This window comes from Glandiceps talaboti, chromosome 1 (assembly GCF_964340395.1).
Source record: "Glandiceps talaboti chromosome 1, keGlaTala1.1, whole genome shotgun sequence".
Taxonomy (NCBI): domain Eukaryota; kingdom Metazoa; phylum Hemichordata; class Enteropneusta; family Spengelidae; genus Glandiceps; species Glandiceps talaboti.
The window spans coordinates 29111986-29129508 of record NC_135549.1 but is presented as its reverse complement, the minus strand read 5'-3'; the positions used below and the strand labels follow the sequence as shown (position 1 = coordinate 29129508).

Below are 17523 nucleotides of genomic sequence, written 5' to 3'. Positions count from 1 at the left end.
TTCAAAAACAGGTTGACCCACCACCACCAGTCCCCCCCCCCGGCCAAGGAAACTGACTGGTCCCTTAGTGCAGTGACATCCGGGGTTTCTCTCAACTCGACCTACTTTTTCGAACGACCGTAGTAATATCCAATCCCATCCCATTGTTGTTGTTGCAACTTACTAATTGCGTTCCTCTATCGCCATCATGATGGAACGAGCATTCCACTTAATGTAAAATTCAGAACTGAACATCGTGATGTCAATAAAAGTTGGAAATATATAGGTGAAACCGTCAGCATAATACAGCCATTACACAACAACCTTGCTGAGTTCACATATACATTGCTACAACTATACATTGCTACAACTATGCCACCTTACATGTTTGTTGTGTTGTGTTTCCATGGGAAGGTCAGGAACCGTAGCACAAAAAAGGAATTCAGAAAATAAAAAAATGAATAAATAAACAAACGAAATATGTGTGAGTAGTGTAAATACTATATATATATATCCCACTAGCTACGCAGATCTATACACGAATAGCTAACTATGGCTGCCGTTATCTATACAGATGTATACAGTCACCAATAACTAACTATAGTGAGGGGATCGCCAAAGCAAGACGAGTTGATTGTTCCTATCGATAACGTATGGAATTTCCTTCAGATAAAAGCCAGGAAAGCGTTCAAATTATATGCACTTAAGGGGATGACGTCGACGGGGAGGGGATCGAATTGAAATTAAACAGGGTCGCTCTTAAATCATAAAGACCCTACACGAAAGCCCGGGCACGAAAGTCTATGATTGAATGGGAGTCGAGATGATGTGCTACTTATGCCAAAGGATTCGTTGTGCAGTGATGGAGTAATGTCTAATTATGACCTAGCTAAAAGGTAATTTATGCAAAACACAATAGTTTATTGGATTTGTATAAAACTTTGCACGTCGTTGCCTTTTAAAACATCTTTACAAAATGATTTCCTGCGGTCTATGAAATAAAACACGAAATGAAAACTGCCTAGTCATGATCTCATCTACAATGATGCAATCCTTATCAACACGTAAGTTATTAATATTAAACACAATGTCGCACAAGCTCAACAAACGAACACAGTTCGTTTAGGTCAACCCCCTCCCCTAAACGAACCTTCACACAAGTGCGACATCAAACGTACACATATGATATAAGTAAGCTATGATGAAAACTTTAGCGGTCACACCACATACCACATTAAAAAAAACAGAAACCCAGCACCATATCTCACATTAGAAGTAAATGTTATCAACTTATCAACACCTCAGTAGTAAATACAAAACCTGTTATCATTGAAGCAGTGAATGTTTTCTGTCGAAATTTGTTTAGAAGTGCAAAAATGAAGTTCATCAATTGCATTGACGCCAGACCCCCTCCCCCTCCCCCTTAAACGAATGAACTTCGCTTAGTGAGCTTGTTGGACATTGTTTAATCAACCCTTTGATGGGGCATGATGTGTTACCTAACACGTACTGCACGTAGACAGTACAATATCCAATACTCAATGCATCTAAATTACAAAGTTCAATAGGTTTGTTTGGATGCACAAACGTAATGTGACGTGAAGGCATTGACATCACGACGGCTCACAGATTTCATTGCGACATGTACACGAATATAGAGGTGGCCATTGTCATATGGATGAGGATTGGGTATTTACTTCTGATTTTTAATTTATAAACATTTTTATCAACTTGAAGGCTTCCTACTTGAAGATTCAACGTGAACAACAACAAATACCAAGTCTGTGTTTGTAACTCAATACATTGCAAAAAGCTATAAAAAAAATAAATAAATAAATAAATAATTGTGTAAAACGTTTATTGTACATAAAATAACAAACATTTTACACATGTACATTTATTGATTTTTGGCAAGGTATCGAGTTGTAAACAAAGACTTGACACATACTGTTTCACATTGATTTTTTTCAAAGTAGAAAGCCATGCATGATAATATTGTTTTATAAATTAAAAATCAGAAAGAAATACCCAATCATCATCCATGTGGCCACTTTAATGTTTCCCACTGTAACAGGCTGGTCGGGTAAACAAAATGTATTTTTTTAAAGAGAGCAAAGTGTCTGTGTGTGCACGTTGTTGATACTGGATACCTTAGAAATGACAATTGAAGTGTACTATGAACCATTTGATTTATCAAAGGTCCCGAATTTCACCATTAATGATAATTTTTGTCACGCTGCATGCATGTAATGTCGTAAGTAAAATAATGCATGAATAAACATACATACATACATACATACATACATACATACATACATACATACACACACACACACACACATACACACATACATACATACATACATACATACATACATACATACACACATATACATACACACATACACACAAATAAATAAATAAATACATACATACATACATACATACATACATACATACATACATACATACATACATACATACATGCATGCATGCATGCATACATACATACATACATACATACATACATACATACATACATACATACAATGTTCACACACATAAATACATACATACATACAGACAGACAGACAGACAGACAGACAGACAGACATACATACATACATACATACATACATACATACATACATACATACATACATACATACATACAAACTTTTATTATTTTATCATTTTTATAGAAACAGCTTACCACAAATTGTTCCACTAGATTCAGTATCAGGTGACACCTTTTTTTAAGATGTGGATAGCATTGTCATAATTATGTCTTACATATTAACATTCAACAAATACTACAAGTTGAACTAGTAACACTATTCCAATACCATTTCCACCATTTATTAGCACCTTCGTGTTATTATTTAGCTATCTAGCTATGGGATGGTCCAGACTCCTCACTGAAACAATGAGTGGGAATATAAATGACATAACTAAATACCAGAGAGCTGCAAGATTACCAGAGGCAAGGGCCTAGACTGTCGACAGTCGCTCGCGCTTTTTTTCCCTACGTTTTATCTAAACTTAAGTCGTTGCCGCGCTCCGATCCGGCGCAATACTACTATAATCGCATAGTGATGTCGAGGGCCGAAGGCTCCCTCGATATCAGTATGCGATTATAGTATGTTGCGCCGGATCGGAGTTTAGATAAGACGTAGGAAAAAAAGGCGCGAGCGACTGTCGACAGTCTAGCAAGGGCCCAGTGCTTTTGTTTTAACAAGGTGTTTTAAAAAATTCTGGTTAACAGCCAGCCTCACCCTCCCCATTCTAGTTCTGTATATACCAACAACGGAAGTGTGACAAGCTGACAATAGTGGCTAAAAGCTATCATCCAGCAGTGAAAGATACAAAACTTTCTTATTTTCAGACATAAAAAAGTGGGCGTAACTGCAATGTGTGTAATAGAGCATTCTCACAACTGACAAGAAATGCAGGACTGTTTATTATTATTATATTTTTACGTGTCTGTCTGTCTCTCTCTCTCTCTCTCTCTCTCTCTCTCTCTCTCTCTCTCTCTCTCTCTCTCTCTCTCTCTCTCATTGTAACATCAACATCATTCCCATCACCTAAAAACTACTGAGAATTCAAATTTTTATCAAACTGTTGATGTATTTTTAAATATGACATCAGTCACCAATATAACCCTCATGGCAATACAACCAAAATTGGGGTTGTATGGAGAGTATGGTCTATGCAACATCTTTATCATTGAAATAACCATTATTTTTTCCTTTTGAGAACACCGCTTAGTGGAACCGACACTGAAAATAGTTTCCATGTGTATCAATAATAGTGAGACGAGTTACGTTACAATGTATCACTTTCATTGAGTTCACCAATAAGTTATCAAACCACAAGGTTGTTGTGTTTGGTAAACAGATCCTGAGTGGAGATCTGATAGCAACATTTGTTTTGGCTACAGTATAAAAATGGTATCACCTATAGTGCCACAATGTTACAATGACTGCCTCAAAAAAAATACTACAGACTAAAAAAAGTCTGCACCCTAGCACTATTAAACTGAGTGCCGTTTGCAAAGGAAACATCCTAAAGGTCAATTCAATTATAATGATGTTGCGTAGACTACACTTTCCATACAACACAAGTCTTGGATGTAATTAAATGGTAACTATGTAAACTGAGCTAGCTCAATTAAAATTATAATTACTCTTTCTATGTACATGTAAAAATATTATTAAAATTTTAGTGTATGCTGTGCAAATAACCATTAAATTTTCACCAACATGATAATAAAACTATTTTCCTTATTATTCATAAAATGTAATGAGGGACTACTATTTCTGTGCTTGGAAATTTACACTTGAATTTATTCGTAAATTTTTACCGCTGTTGCTGATATCCAAAAAATGAGTCAACGTTTACAGCTACTACAATTTTAAGACAATGTTAAGCTTTTAATATTTTGTTCAACTGTATGACAGGTCTGCAGGTGGAAACAGGAAGAAAAACTAAATATCATCGCTTCAAATTAATCTTGTCTCAATATACAATACATGTAATAGTTGATTTGACTAAAGCATTTGATTCCTATAAAATTTTGAAAAAACTTTCATATAATACTAAATATAACTTGTAAATGACTTTCATTTATACTTGCTTCTGGTTATAATTACATCCAGAATTACGAGCAAGTGTTTAAAATACAGGAGAGATGAAGTTGCCTTGGTGTTTCACTCATGTGACTTGACATTTTTTACACACAGTCGGACAACTGCAAATGCAAAATAAACAACTACAGAGTTGCCATGCACAGTGTGGATGTAGAAGTAGAAAAGTTTCTGGTTCTCTGTATACATGACGGTCACACAACCAAATTGCCTAAAATCCGGAAATGCCACATTTCAGTTGTGTAGCCGTCATGTATACGAAACCAGAAACGCCACTTCTTATGCAGTGATTGTTAGTCTAGAGTTACATTGTGGCTTTCTTTGTATCATAAATACCCTGTCCCATGAGTGAAACACCAAGGCAACTTCATAACTTGTAAATCAAGCAAGGCAGTTCCATCATGCCTATTATCTGTTGTTCAGAAATAGTATTGCAAGTTTTATCAGACATCATACTGTCAGAATTTACAAACCATCAATTTTCAAATATAACAGTTTTTCAGAAGAAGATACCAGATACTGCTTTTTCCCTTTCGAAGCATGACTTATTTGCGCTCAAAGTTCCATGAAAACCATGTCAGACTCAATTAAAATGTCCTCAAAATGCTGTCTTAAAGTCAACTAATATGTGAAAATCATATTTGCCTACATGGTGGTAAATGATAATTGACCCTGTATGATTTAGATACATCTGTGAAATGTTCTGTTTAAATTTCACAACACACTTTGAAACCACTGAAGTTAGGATGAAGTACTTTTTCTTATCATGTACTCATTGATACTGATAATATTCTTATGATTAGTTAAATCATTGCTGTACATCTGGGTCAAGGTTGACATCTGACCAATGAGCTATCAGGTGTGTTAGAGGATATCATTTTGATTGGTTAAATCATTGCTGTACATCTGGGTTAAGGTTGACATCTGACCAATGAGCTATCAGGTGTGTTAGAGGATATCATTTTGATTGGTTAAATCATTGCTGTACATCTGGGTCAAGGTTGACATCTGACCACTGAGCTATCAGCTTTGTTTGGGTTGCTGAGATGGAAGTATTCAATGTCAAGTTCATATCTGCAAAGTACCAGCTTGTCCACGAACAAGGCGAGCTTTGTGATTCCACACGTACTAGTAAATGAAAGGAAAAGAAACACATACAGTAAATAAATAGTTATTTAGACATCAATTATGCCATCACATAAAATAAATTTCCTTTTCCTCTTTGAAAAAAACAAAACTATTACTGATTTTCACTATACGAAAAGTCATATTTGACCATGTCTTGCCACCGGGGTTAATCTTTAACAGAGGACGTGTAAATGTGGTATGAGAAGAAGTGACACCTTTGACTTAAGTGATCTCTCCCCTGGGGGTTGTAGGCAGTCAAAAGTGTCATACTACCCCTTGACAGAGATGGTAGTTGGGTGGGTCAAAGGTAGGGTAAAGGATGGGTAAAGGTGGGTACATTTGACTTTTCGTATAGTGTAGAATGTTTTATAAGTTCAACCCATGAACATATAACTACTTAAGATATATAAACCTGCAATGAATACTCTAGTAAAACTTGCATAGATTTCCATACATTGTAACACAATTTTAGTGAGAAACCCAAGTAAAGTGCCCAAGGATCTCATTTACAGTTAGTGAAAGACCCAAATAAGGTGCCCAAGGATCTCATTTACAGTTAGTGAAAGACCCAAGTAAGGTGCCCAAGGATCTCATTTACAGTTAGTGAAAGACCCAAATAAGGTGCCCAAGGATCTCATTTACAGTTAGTGAAAGACCCAAGTAAGGTGCCCAAGGATCTCATTTACAGTTAGTGAAAGACCCAAGTAAGGTGCCCAAGGATCTCATTTACAGTTAGTGAGAAACCCAAGTATGGTGCCCAAGGATCTCATTTACAGTTAGTGAAAGACCCAAGTAAGGTGCCCAAGGATCTCATTTACAGTTAGTGAAAAACCCAAGTATGGTGCCCAAGGATCTCATTTACAGTTAGTGAAAAACCCAAGTAAGGTGCCCAAGGAACTCATCTACAGTTAGTGAAAGACCCAAGTAAGGTGCCCAAGGATCTCATTTACAGTTAGTGAAAGACCCAAGTAAGGTGCCCAAGGATCTCATTTACAGTTAGTGAGAAACCCAAGTAAGGTGCCCAAGGATCTCATTTACAGTTAGTGAAAGACCCAAGTAAGGTGCCCAAGGATCTCATTTAAAGGTTACCTACTTACTACCCATTCCGGCAATAAACTATGCAAACACAAGTCAAACATATGAACGACACAGGCATAGTGGCTGGATATCAACAGTGAGACATCAATCTAAATATTATCCTTGAATTAATTAGGGTACTAAGTTTACTGTATAAAGCATGAACAATTTTGTTTCCGATAACATGACTTCAAAAAATAGGGTACATAGGTCGGATTTCTAGTTTATTTTTTTCAATTTATTTTGTTGGGAAATTGCTTCAACCCATAGAAATACTTCTGTGATAGCTAGATGAGGTATAAAAGAAGTAACTGAAGACAATTATATTTGAAGTAAATGAAGGCAATATACGAATTGCATTGTATGAATTCAACTTGCATTCTTGAGAAACTCAATTTCTCTGGAATGGGATTTTAAAAAAGAATTGAACAAGATACTTTGGCGAGAAAATTTACACAGAAACAGCAGTAAATTCTCACCATTTTACATTTTCTGATGGTAAAAGAAATGTTTAGGGTCGGTGGAGTTGGGTTACAACAAACACACACTTTGTTTCATTTGACCTTTGACCTAATAGTTCTAAAGAATGACAAAACATGATGAAACACACCTGCGCTGTAATTTTAGGAAGGTGTGTTAATCCTCTCCTCTTCATGGCTGCTGCAGCCATCTCTTCCAATTCTTTAGCCGCTACTTCTTGTACTTCGTCTAATTTATCCATGTAATAACAGTCGGCACTGGCATAGTGACAGGAAATTGACTGTCAGACGAAATACACTGAGGTTAATTCTCACATCTGAAGTGATATTTTATCCATGTAATAACAGTCGGCACTGGCATAGTGACAGGAAATTGACTGTCAGACGAAATACACTGAGGTTAATTCTCACATCTGAAGTGATATTTTATCCATGTAATAACAGTCGGCACTGGCATAGTGACAGGAAATTGACTGTCAGACGAAATACACTGAGGTTAATTCTCACATCTGAAGTGATATTTTATCCATGTAATAACAGTCGGCACTGGCATAGTGACAGGAAATTGACTGTCAGACGAAATACACTGAGGTTAATTCTCACATCTGAAGTGATATTTTATCCATGTAATAACAGTCGGCACTGACATATTGACAGGAAATTGACTGTCAGACGAAATACACTGAGGTTAATTCTCACATCTGAAGTGATATTTTATCCATGGAATAACAGTCGACACTGGCATAGTGACAGGAAATTGACTGTGTGACTGTGAGATGAAATACACTGAGGTTAATTCTCACATCTGAAGTGATATTTTATCCATGTAATAACAGTCGGCACTGGCATAGTGACAGGAAATTGACTGTCAGACGAAATACACTGAGGTTAATTCTCACATCTGAAGAAGATATTTTATCCATGTAATAACAGTCGGCACTGACATAGTGACAGGAAATTGACTGTGTGACTGTGAGATGAAATACACCAAGGTTAATTCTCACATCTGAAGTGATATTTTCTCCATGTAATAACAGACGACACTGGCATAGTGACAGGAAATTGCCAACTTGCTATGAGACATAAATCAAACTATTACCACTGATTTGAATTTTCACATTTGAAGTGAAGTTCTACCCAATATATTACAGTTGGTACTTGTATTACATATAGTGACAGGAAATTGATGTGTTTTACATTGACAGAGTAACGTGATCAGTTCATGTTTTAGTCAACAGACACAATAGCAACTATACATCACATTCTGGTTTACCAACCTTGCGCTTATTTTTTTAAAAAGTGTCTCCGAGTACAGGGTGCTCTACATCAGGAAATTGAGATCTTAAATCACATGTAATTATTAAGTGTGGTTAAAACAATTGTGATTTCCTTAAAATGCCATCTAATCAAAGTGGGCAAAATATTTTCAGTCGTTGAGAATGCAACCAATTTGCTTCTGCCCCAAAAGGCTGAACAGCACTCCTTGCTGCAAACTACATAAATCTTTTGTCTTTCTGATGACCAGCCTACGACATACTACTCACCTTCCTGAATCCAGTAGTTCTATTCATTCCAGATCCATGGATCAACAGGGGATGGAAGAACACGGTGTCACCAGTTTCCATTTCTAAATGTACACGAGGTTTATCAGGTGTATAATCCAGTATACCATGATACAGTTTATTCACACCACCCTGTATGTATTTACAGAAAAGAAATGAATCCATCTGTTATAAGCTTTCATCCTCAGAGGAGCATGTATAATAAGTTAGTACTTTCCAAGTTTTTCTTCTTTCTAAGGAAAATCCTCAGGAGAATATATTGTTTATGTTTCCAAGAATCAATAGGACAGTAAAATATAGTTAGTTTAGAAGTTTCGTTCCAAAGTACTTATATTTCACTGTCGTGAAAATACTCCTGATCTAAAAGGCCCTACCAGTTTGAGTTGAAAGTATTTGCAGCTGAATGAAGCAAAATATTGGGAAATAACTTAATTATACCTCCACAAACAGAATTTATGAAAAGGTGGGGAAAACAACGAAAAATTTGAGCATCACAGAGCCACTGACATCATGACGTTGAAAAATCATGGTATATATTCAATATTTATTGTCCTGATCTATTTAACTTGGGTTGCACAAGGTGTAATAGCGAGTGTTGAAATATTGTTATTAGATACATCCCACCCCTTGTCTTTATTCTTAGAGGGCAACTGTGTTCATTAGTTTTTAACTAGGGAGTACACCACAAAATATTAAGCATTAAGTTAGGGAACCCTTATATATAACCATCAAGCTATATATGGAATATATACCCTGGTCATTCTACATCACAATGTCTCATGTCTACATCATTGATTCTGCTGTGTTCGAAATATGAGTCAAAATTGCCATTACTTTCCCTGATTTTTAAAAATATTACTGGCGATGGTATAATTATATTATTCTCCAATAATTTTCTTCATTCACCTGCAAAATACTCTTACCTAAGGGTCATGACGGATTCTTTGCATTAGCAGTTCAAGTGCAACTTTCTCGACTTGGTGAGCCAGCAAGTCGGGTGTCATAAAAATTGTTTGCATCTCTAAAGCTAATTGCAATGTCACTGATAATGGGTCAGTAAAACTGATGACAACTGATATGATATTAGGGGCTTCACACTTAGATATTGAGCTTAGCTTTGCCTGATGTGTTATGTAATAGTGCTTTATCACATTTGTAAATATTGCCAACAAACATTATTCAGTGATAAGAAAGATAAGAAACCCCACTTCCTTAGCTAATGGCTTGATTCTGTAATGTTGTCACTACACATTTAGCGACCTGTAGTGACAAGGGCCCCTTAGGTCACTCGTATTTTCCATGGCTGCACAAAGAATAATAATGGGGAATAATATCTAATTATTTGGCAAATACACCATTCAAGTTTGATTACAGACCTTAATTAAATAGATTATATACTAATGCTCGAAATACATCATTCTCAGAAGCCAGATCATTTTTTTATACTAATGCCTCTTGGTGTGTCTCAGATGGTGCTGTAGAGAGACCTGTGGTTTTACAACAATGAAAAGATGCTCATAATTCACTTCTTTATGTGCATGCAGAAAATACAAATCTCCACACTGTCAAAATATAGTCCATTCCACTGCCTACAATTACATGAGAATTGATTTCAGAGTAACTAACCTCCCACTTTGGGTAGCCATGAGCCAACAGTTCCCCTTTGTGACTACCTGGTACAACCACAAGACATCCATTCTGACGATGTACCTTCTCCATGGCAGTCCAAGAACAGACCACTCTGTTAGCAGGACGGAATGGAAAGTAGTACAAGTCCTGATGCATAGGGTGACGTGAACTCTTTGTACCTATATATCAAATAAATATTATCAGTCAGTCTTCAAAATATATGACAAACACTAGCAGAGAGAGAGACAGAGAGAGAGAGACAGAGACAGACAGAGACAGACAGACAGACAGAAAGACAGACAGACAGACAGACAGACAGAGACAGATAGACAGAGAGAAAAGAACAAATAAATAGTGAAACTAACTTTCTGAAATCTCGAAATCTCTTTGAATTATTTATAATCAAAACATGAAGTTCTATGTTATAAAAGTCTATTGCAGAGGATAACACTCATGTGTACAAGGAGAGAATTGTGTATCTTAATTCATATCAGTTAAAATGCTCGCAATGCAAGTTCCAAAAATTCACCTCAGAATATAGTTACAACCAAACAAGAGTGACTATAGAATTTCTATTAGGCAGCATGATGTGTTTTTTTATTTACATTTCACACAAAAGATGTTTTGTTACACATTACATAAAACAAAATACAGACACTGATAGCAAGCAAGCATATCAAATGATACATTTGATCTCACTGTGAACACAAATGAACATCACTGCCGGATGACACAAGGAAGACCCAAACACAGAAATGTTTATTTAAGTCCACAGTGAGATAATATGTAACCATTTCATGGCTGCGTGCCATCACAGAGTTCTGTTTCTTCTGTTCATACCTGGATCAGGTGGTTTATTAATCAACATGGTATGCATGGACATGATATTTGGACCACAGAAAGCTTACCTGGATCAGGTGGTTTATTAATCAACATGGTATGCATGGACATGATATTTGGACCACAGAAAGCTTACCTGGATCAGGTGGTTTATTAGTCAACATGGTATGCATGGACATGATATTTGGACCACAGAAAGCTTACCTGGATCAGGTGGTTTGTTAATCAACATGGTATGCATGGACATGATATTTGGACCACAGAAAGCTTCTGTATACTTCAACACCTAGGATAAAGTTAGTCAAAATATCACATATATTAAGACTCAGTAAAATTTAGGTGTGAAAAAAAAGTAATCTAGCAGAGCTGAAGAAAAGTTTGTCTAGAACAAAAAGAATGCCACCTTATGGCTCCAGTGATAAGATAACACTGATGTGAGAACCTTGAATTAAATCATGGACATTTTAGTTTTAAAGGCCAATGCTGGATCGTGATAAAGATCTAGGTGTCACTACAGTTGCCTGGCAGAGCTATATGTAGCAATCCTTTGCAATTCTTGTCGGCTGACAGATCAAGGTATTGTTTCCACTTACATAATGTACTCACTAGCAACTCCAGGCAAGTGGTTACATATGTGGACCAACTGGTCAAGATAGCTCTGTTGCTGTACTATTTCAATGAAAGTTATATTCATGTACCTAACCGTTAAAAGTTCAATGTTGTCCAATACACATGACCAGATGAAAGTATTATTATTATTTTGTTTGTTGGCATACACGATGTGAGAAGTACGCTCTTACTCATCTCAATATCCGACCACGTCATGGGTTTTGGCTCTAAGCAATGATGTCAGAGTTCATTTGCGGAGGAAAGTCTTTTATAAATTTCAGCTCAGTAACAGTATTTCATTTTAAGTGTCCCTTATAGTTGCTCACTAAGATTTAATAGCAGGGGACTCCATATGTGAATCAAACACAGTGAATCATTCAATTGCTGTGATTTAAACTATGTTCATCTGTCACTGAGAGCAAAGCTAAAAAGTAGAACTTACCTCAGGAAGTTCACAATATGCCATCATCTCTGGCACATCCTGGAAATTCTGTATCTTGGTAACAGCTCTCTCGCCTGGCACAAACTCTGATTTCGCTATGGCAACATCTCGCATTATAGTCAAACCTGGAGGTTTAGGTATCTCTCCCTTGCAAAACCTCTCAAAGCAATCCCTGCAGATGTAGAATTGATGAAAAGAAGTCATTTTAGTAGTAAAGGTGTTAACGAGGAACTTAATCATACCTATTATTACAGATGTACCAGTGATTACTTGCACCGGTGTGTGTGTGCACACTAGTGGTACTTGCACTGCAGTACATGACAACGAAAACATTATTGCATACATGCTTGCAAATGATATTGGAACGGTCATTCCTTACACACAAAATTGTATAATCGCACAGTATGAACTTTAAGGAGATTTCAATGTGACGTTTTGGATAAACATATGTAGTAATAACAGAACCCCATGCCATGTTAGTGCCAGTGTGGGTACTCAGGGATGCTTGCAGTGGTTTCTGCTGCACTTTCTCTTACTACACTCATGAAAGTATGGCCACAGAGAACACTGCAAGCACTTCTGTAAATACCCCAAGTATGCCACACTTGCACTGACATATTATGGGATTGTCATATTATAAATTTAAAGAAAAATGTGGAAGATAATGTTGATTATTTTATGAACACTGTAGAACCCATGACTCTTCAGCATGTTGTCCTGATGTAGAAAATCTCACATTTTCGATTCAAGGATTTCAAAATTGGCAGAAGATTCCAAAGAATGCTTTGTTGCAATGCTAGGTACAAATGTTAAATAAACTTATAAAGTCAAGTATTTAAACCACCATCATTTGATAAGTCATTCACAAAATGAAGACAAAAGAAATATTTTTAAACTGGCTTTTGATGGTATTCAAAAGAGACAATTTATCAATCATCCCTGTAAACAACAGCATTAATTGAACTCAAACATCAATTCTTAAGACATCATTTTCATTTGTTTTACTAAACATCATTGCAAACCACATCCTCTTTTCAGGGTACCATCCAAGATGCACAGTCAGTCTTGAATATTTCACAGTGTTGTGGAACTGAGAAATAGCAGCTCTGGTTTGTGACAATGGTTTTTACTTACCTGAACCCATCCAGCTTTTCTGGTGAAACCAGTTTTGGGATGACCAAGTATCCATTCTTGTCATAGAATTCTGCCTGTTCTGCCGTTAAAACACCATTGTCCATCACATACTGGACTGGTGAGGCAAAAGCTGCAGCTGAGGTATCATTAGGACACTTCATAAAGTTAAGGTTTAGTGAACCAATGGAAAATTATGAATCATTTGATTCTCACAAATTTCATCTTCCTGAACCATTACAAATATATTGCCAGGGATGTGATGAACCATTAAACCTTTTCTTTTTAATGAAAATGTCCCTCAAGGGAATAAAGACGTTTTCTTAAACTTTGGGTTCTGGAGAGTCATTTCATGATTCACATCACATAAATTTCACACAATTGCTAAGAAACACTAAAGTGAAAGTTGCTTCACATTCATTACCCTGGCAGTTGTGCAGCATTGCATCATGGGAGCCAGACATGCATATACATTAGATGAACTATACCTTCAGATAAATAGGGATTATTTTGAGGTGTGATAAATATTTGGTGGGTAGTGATATTTTAAATACAGTAACATGGTTCTTAAAAATAATCTTCAATCCACATATCTCCATATTTTCAACTCAATCCCACAGTTTCTGAGTTGCCCCTTTAATCTTTTAGTTTTGACATTGATATTCACTTCTGGGGGTAATAACTGAGGTGAATACCAACACAAAATAGAACATGTGGAGTAGGTAAACAATCAGTCCGCTACTTGTTTGGTGAGCTCATGAACCCTGAAGTAAAATCAGGTTCAATGTTAATGTACCATAATGCTCCTTAGAAATTAAAACTTTTCTGTTTGGTCAAGAAAAGTCAAACCTATTCTCAGTTCAAATAAAGGAAAAAACTTACGCCTTACCATACACATTGTCTAAATAGAAGGTCACAATGAAATCAAAACTAAGCCATTTTAGAATTCAATATGGCCACTATATACTACATGTTAACTCTATGGGAAAATAAATGGTTGTCAATTCCCTTGAAAACATGAAGTGCATTCTACCTTATTACCTGCAACTTTGCTGGGACTAAAACTTTAGTAAAAGTGTCTTTTTATCTTTTAATTCAGAGTTTCTGATGTGTGTTTTGTCAAACAAGTAGAATTTGACAGCAATTGTGACACCTGTATTATCCATGACTGCATGGACCTTGTACTGATCTGTCAAACTCACAGTACAGGGTACAATGACGATGTACTATAATTAACATACAGAACTGAATTAGTCAGTATGTCATCATAACAAAGATCCTTGAAAAGATGCACCTTAAGGTTGCCATGTAAATGAGAAATGAATATTTATTTTGGATATTTAATAAATGAAACAACTCTAGTATGTTTCTCATGAAAAAAACAAAAACAACGTGAAACAACATAGATCAAGTCTGTGTTTGTAGCTCAATGGATGTAAAAGAAAAGGAGAGAGAGAGAGAGAGAGAGAGAGAGAGAGAGAGAGAGAGAGTGAGAGAGAGAGAGAGAAAAGTTTTATTTTTACATACAAGCTTTGTAAATAAACTATGTAAACACTTTTACAAGTATTAGTAATGATAATCAATATATTAGTCAAGTCTTAGCATGCATTTGTCACTAAAGCACACATTGAAATGTCACCATTCACAAAAATTGTGATCACCAATTGATTATTAGTGTTTACACAGTTTGTTTACTAATAAATTCATATACGCACGACAACAGCATTTTTACACATGATTTAATAGATTTTTGCAATCTATTGATTTACAAACATGGAATTAATCTACATTATTTAGCGATGCTTTTTAAACTAGAAAAACATTGTAAAGCTATTTTACCAAAATAAATACCTATTCCTCATACATATGACCACATTAAATGATGTAAAAATGAAACTTATAATTCAACACATTTGTTTGACTACTGCTCAGCTGTCACTTGTCATGGTCTATAACTTGTATATACGTCAGTGCAGAAAAAGTACTGATAAAGATCATTACGACACAAGATCTATAGTTTTATGTAGGAAAAAAACTAAATTCTTTTTAGGGGGAGGGGAGGGGAGGGGTGTCAGCCATTTTAGTTCTCATTGTTTGTTAATTTATGTATGGATCTGTTTTGTTCACCTAAATACAAATATTTCTAAAAAAAGAAATATCAAATTGATAAATGGAATAATTTTCACTATAGTACTAAATGTGTGGCTCTAAAATACAGTAAAGTGTCAACAAAAGAGCTTTTTTTTCTCACTACATACAAGATTATATACTGTCTGGCTTTGCATTCATAGCACTACATGATACTGACTTGTAACTGATTATGATGTCTGAAAAAAAGTTTCAATTTTAGCCATTTTTATAGTTAGGTGGGGGTGGGGGGTCTGAGGCCTACACTGAAATATTGATTTTGCCCCTAATTAACTGCAAGCAAACAAAGCTGTCTGTGTGATTATATCTATATGATCATACACGTATAAAAGCAATCAATGCCATATCATTAGATATCATAAACAAGTTTTTACCGCTATTTCTCGGAATCTCGGGTAAGTTGACGTAAAATGGGGGGGGGGGGGCTGACATTAACGACATTGTTATGAAACATGGCAGACGAGATCGTGGCATTTCTCAGGCACATAATGAACTCTTGAAAAAACTTATTAAATAAGGTACTGGTCGAGACAAAACACATGCACTTCTTAATCAACACGTGATTAACACTGTCAAGTGCATAACTGTTATAGTGTTAACAATACAGTCATCTGTCTGTTTTGGTATGATCCGGGTATACCAATGATGCATGATCAGACACCAGGTATAAAATACGGTGTCCGTATACAAATGCTGCAGTGATCAAAAATCAATTTACAACCCTAAACCTAAACACCCACTTTGCTAAAGGATACAACTCTTGGTGCCGCAGGAGAATCCTTCAAGTGTTGCAGCAACACCTGCAGTCTCTGTTCGGCTGCCATGTTGATGTCCGTCTGCGGAGCAATGAGAGGCCCAAACTGTCAACCACATCACATGACCTCGTTGTAGGGGGATACTATTCTAACATAGGTGTGCCAAGCTTTGTCAAGGAGGGGACATCCATCGCTACAACTACGGTACATGCATGTACAACTGGAACAAAAGGTGAAACTCTTGTTTCTCAATGCCGTAGTAAAAATCTAGATCTGTATGTGTTACTACTACAAGAGATCCATTGGTAACAATTATTTTAGTTTCAAGCTGAAATCGGATTGTGTCTCTTCCCCATTTTAATACCAAACGTGCGTACAAACTATGATTGTCTATGCAATAAATGTAATAACTTGTTCACCTTTGTTCTGTTTTCCAATCTACACTCACTGACCTTTGGTACATGGTAACTGTGACGGTAACCGTGTTGGTACATATGGTTTGCAACAAATGGCAGAAAGTTCTTTGACCTATATTAGATAGAAACTACCATGGTGATGGGGGGGGGGGTGACTGATGTACGATATACTACTTGTCCCCTGTTCATGATTTTGTTTAGCTGTTAGGAACTTCTACTAACTAGCCTCCGAAGGGGGAACTATTAAAGTAATCATGGGCTCCATCCGACTGTCCGTAATATAACACGTCATTTCTCAGACAAGCAATATCCGATTTCTTTCAAACCTGGCATATTAAAAAGTGACATGCCCCTGGTGACAAATCATATGCGCGTAACTTTGTTTTACGACTCATATGCAAAATTTGACCGAATGGCGGCCATATTTGTAGTTAAAAATCAACATGTACGGCTTAACTCAAAAACTGTAATACATTAAAGTGTCTACCCCTTAGTATCTTTCTTTTAAGACATTGACCTTTGACCCTGACCTTGAACTTCAGGGTCAATTATCAAATCCAGCAATTTCATGCCTTATCAGAGACATTTTGTGATATTTATTTGTTGCCAATTCAATTTATTATTTTGAATTGTGTCTACAGGTTGTATAGGAGGAGGAAAACATACACAAATTACACATTGT

The 17523-nt window shown here is 36.2% G+C and overlaps 1 protein-coding gene across 1 annotated transcript; it reads right to left on the bottom strand.

The window, feature by feature from the left end:
- Window positions 1-4268: 4268 nt before the first annotated feature.
- On the bottom strand, window positions 4269-16536 carry LOC144442258 (phytanoyl-CoA dioxygenase, peroxisomal-like). The gene is made up of 8 exons (XM_078131560.1): window positions 16426-16536; window positions 13526-13680; window positions 12392-12563; window positions 11545-11626; window positions 10498-10679; window positions 8854-9003; window positions 7441-7590; window positions 4269-5753 (listed from the first exon to the last, which is right to left on the bottom strand). The coding sequence occupies exons 1-8, from the start codon at window positions 16492-16494 to the stop codon at window positions 5694-5696; spliced, it is 1020 nt and encodes a 339-aa protein (XP_077987686.1). The 5' UTR covers window positions 16495-16536; the 3' UTR covers window positions 4269-5693.
- Window positions 16537-17523: the final 987 nt, after the last annotated feature.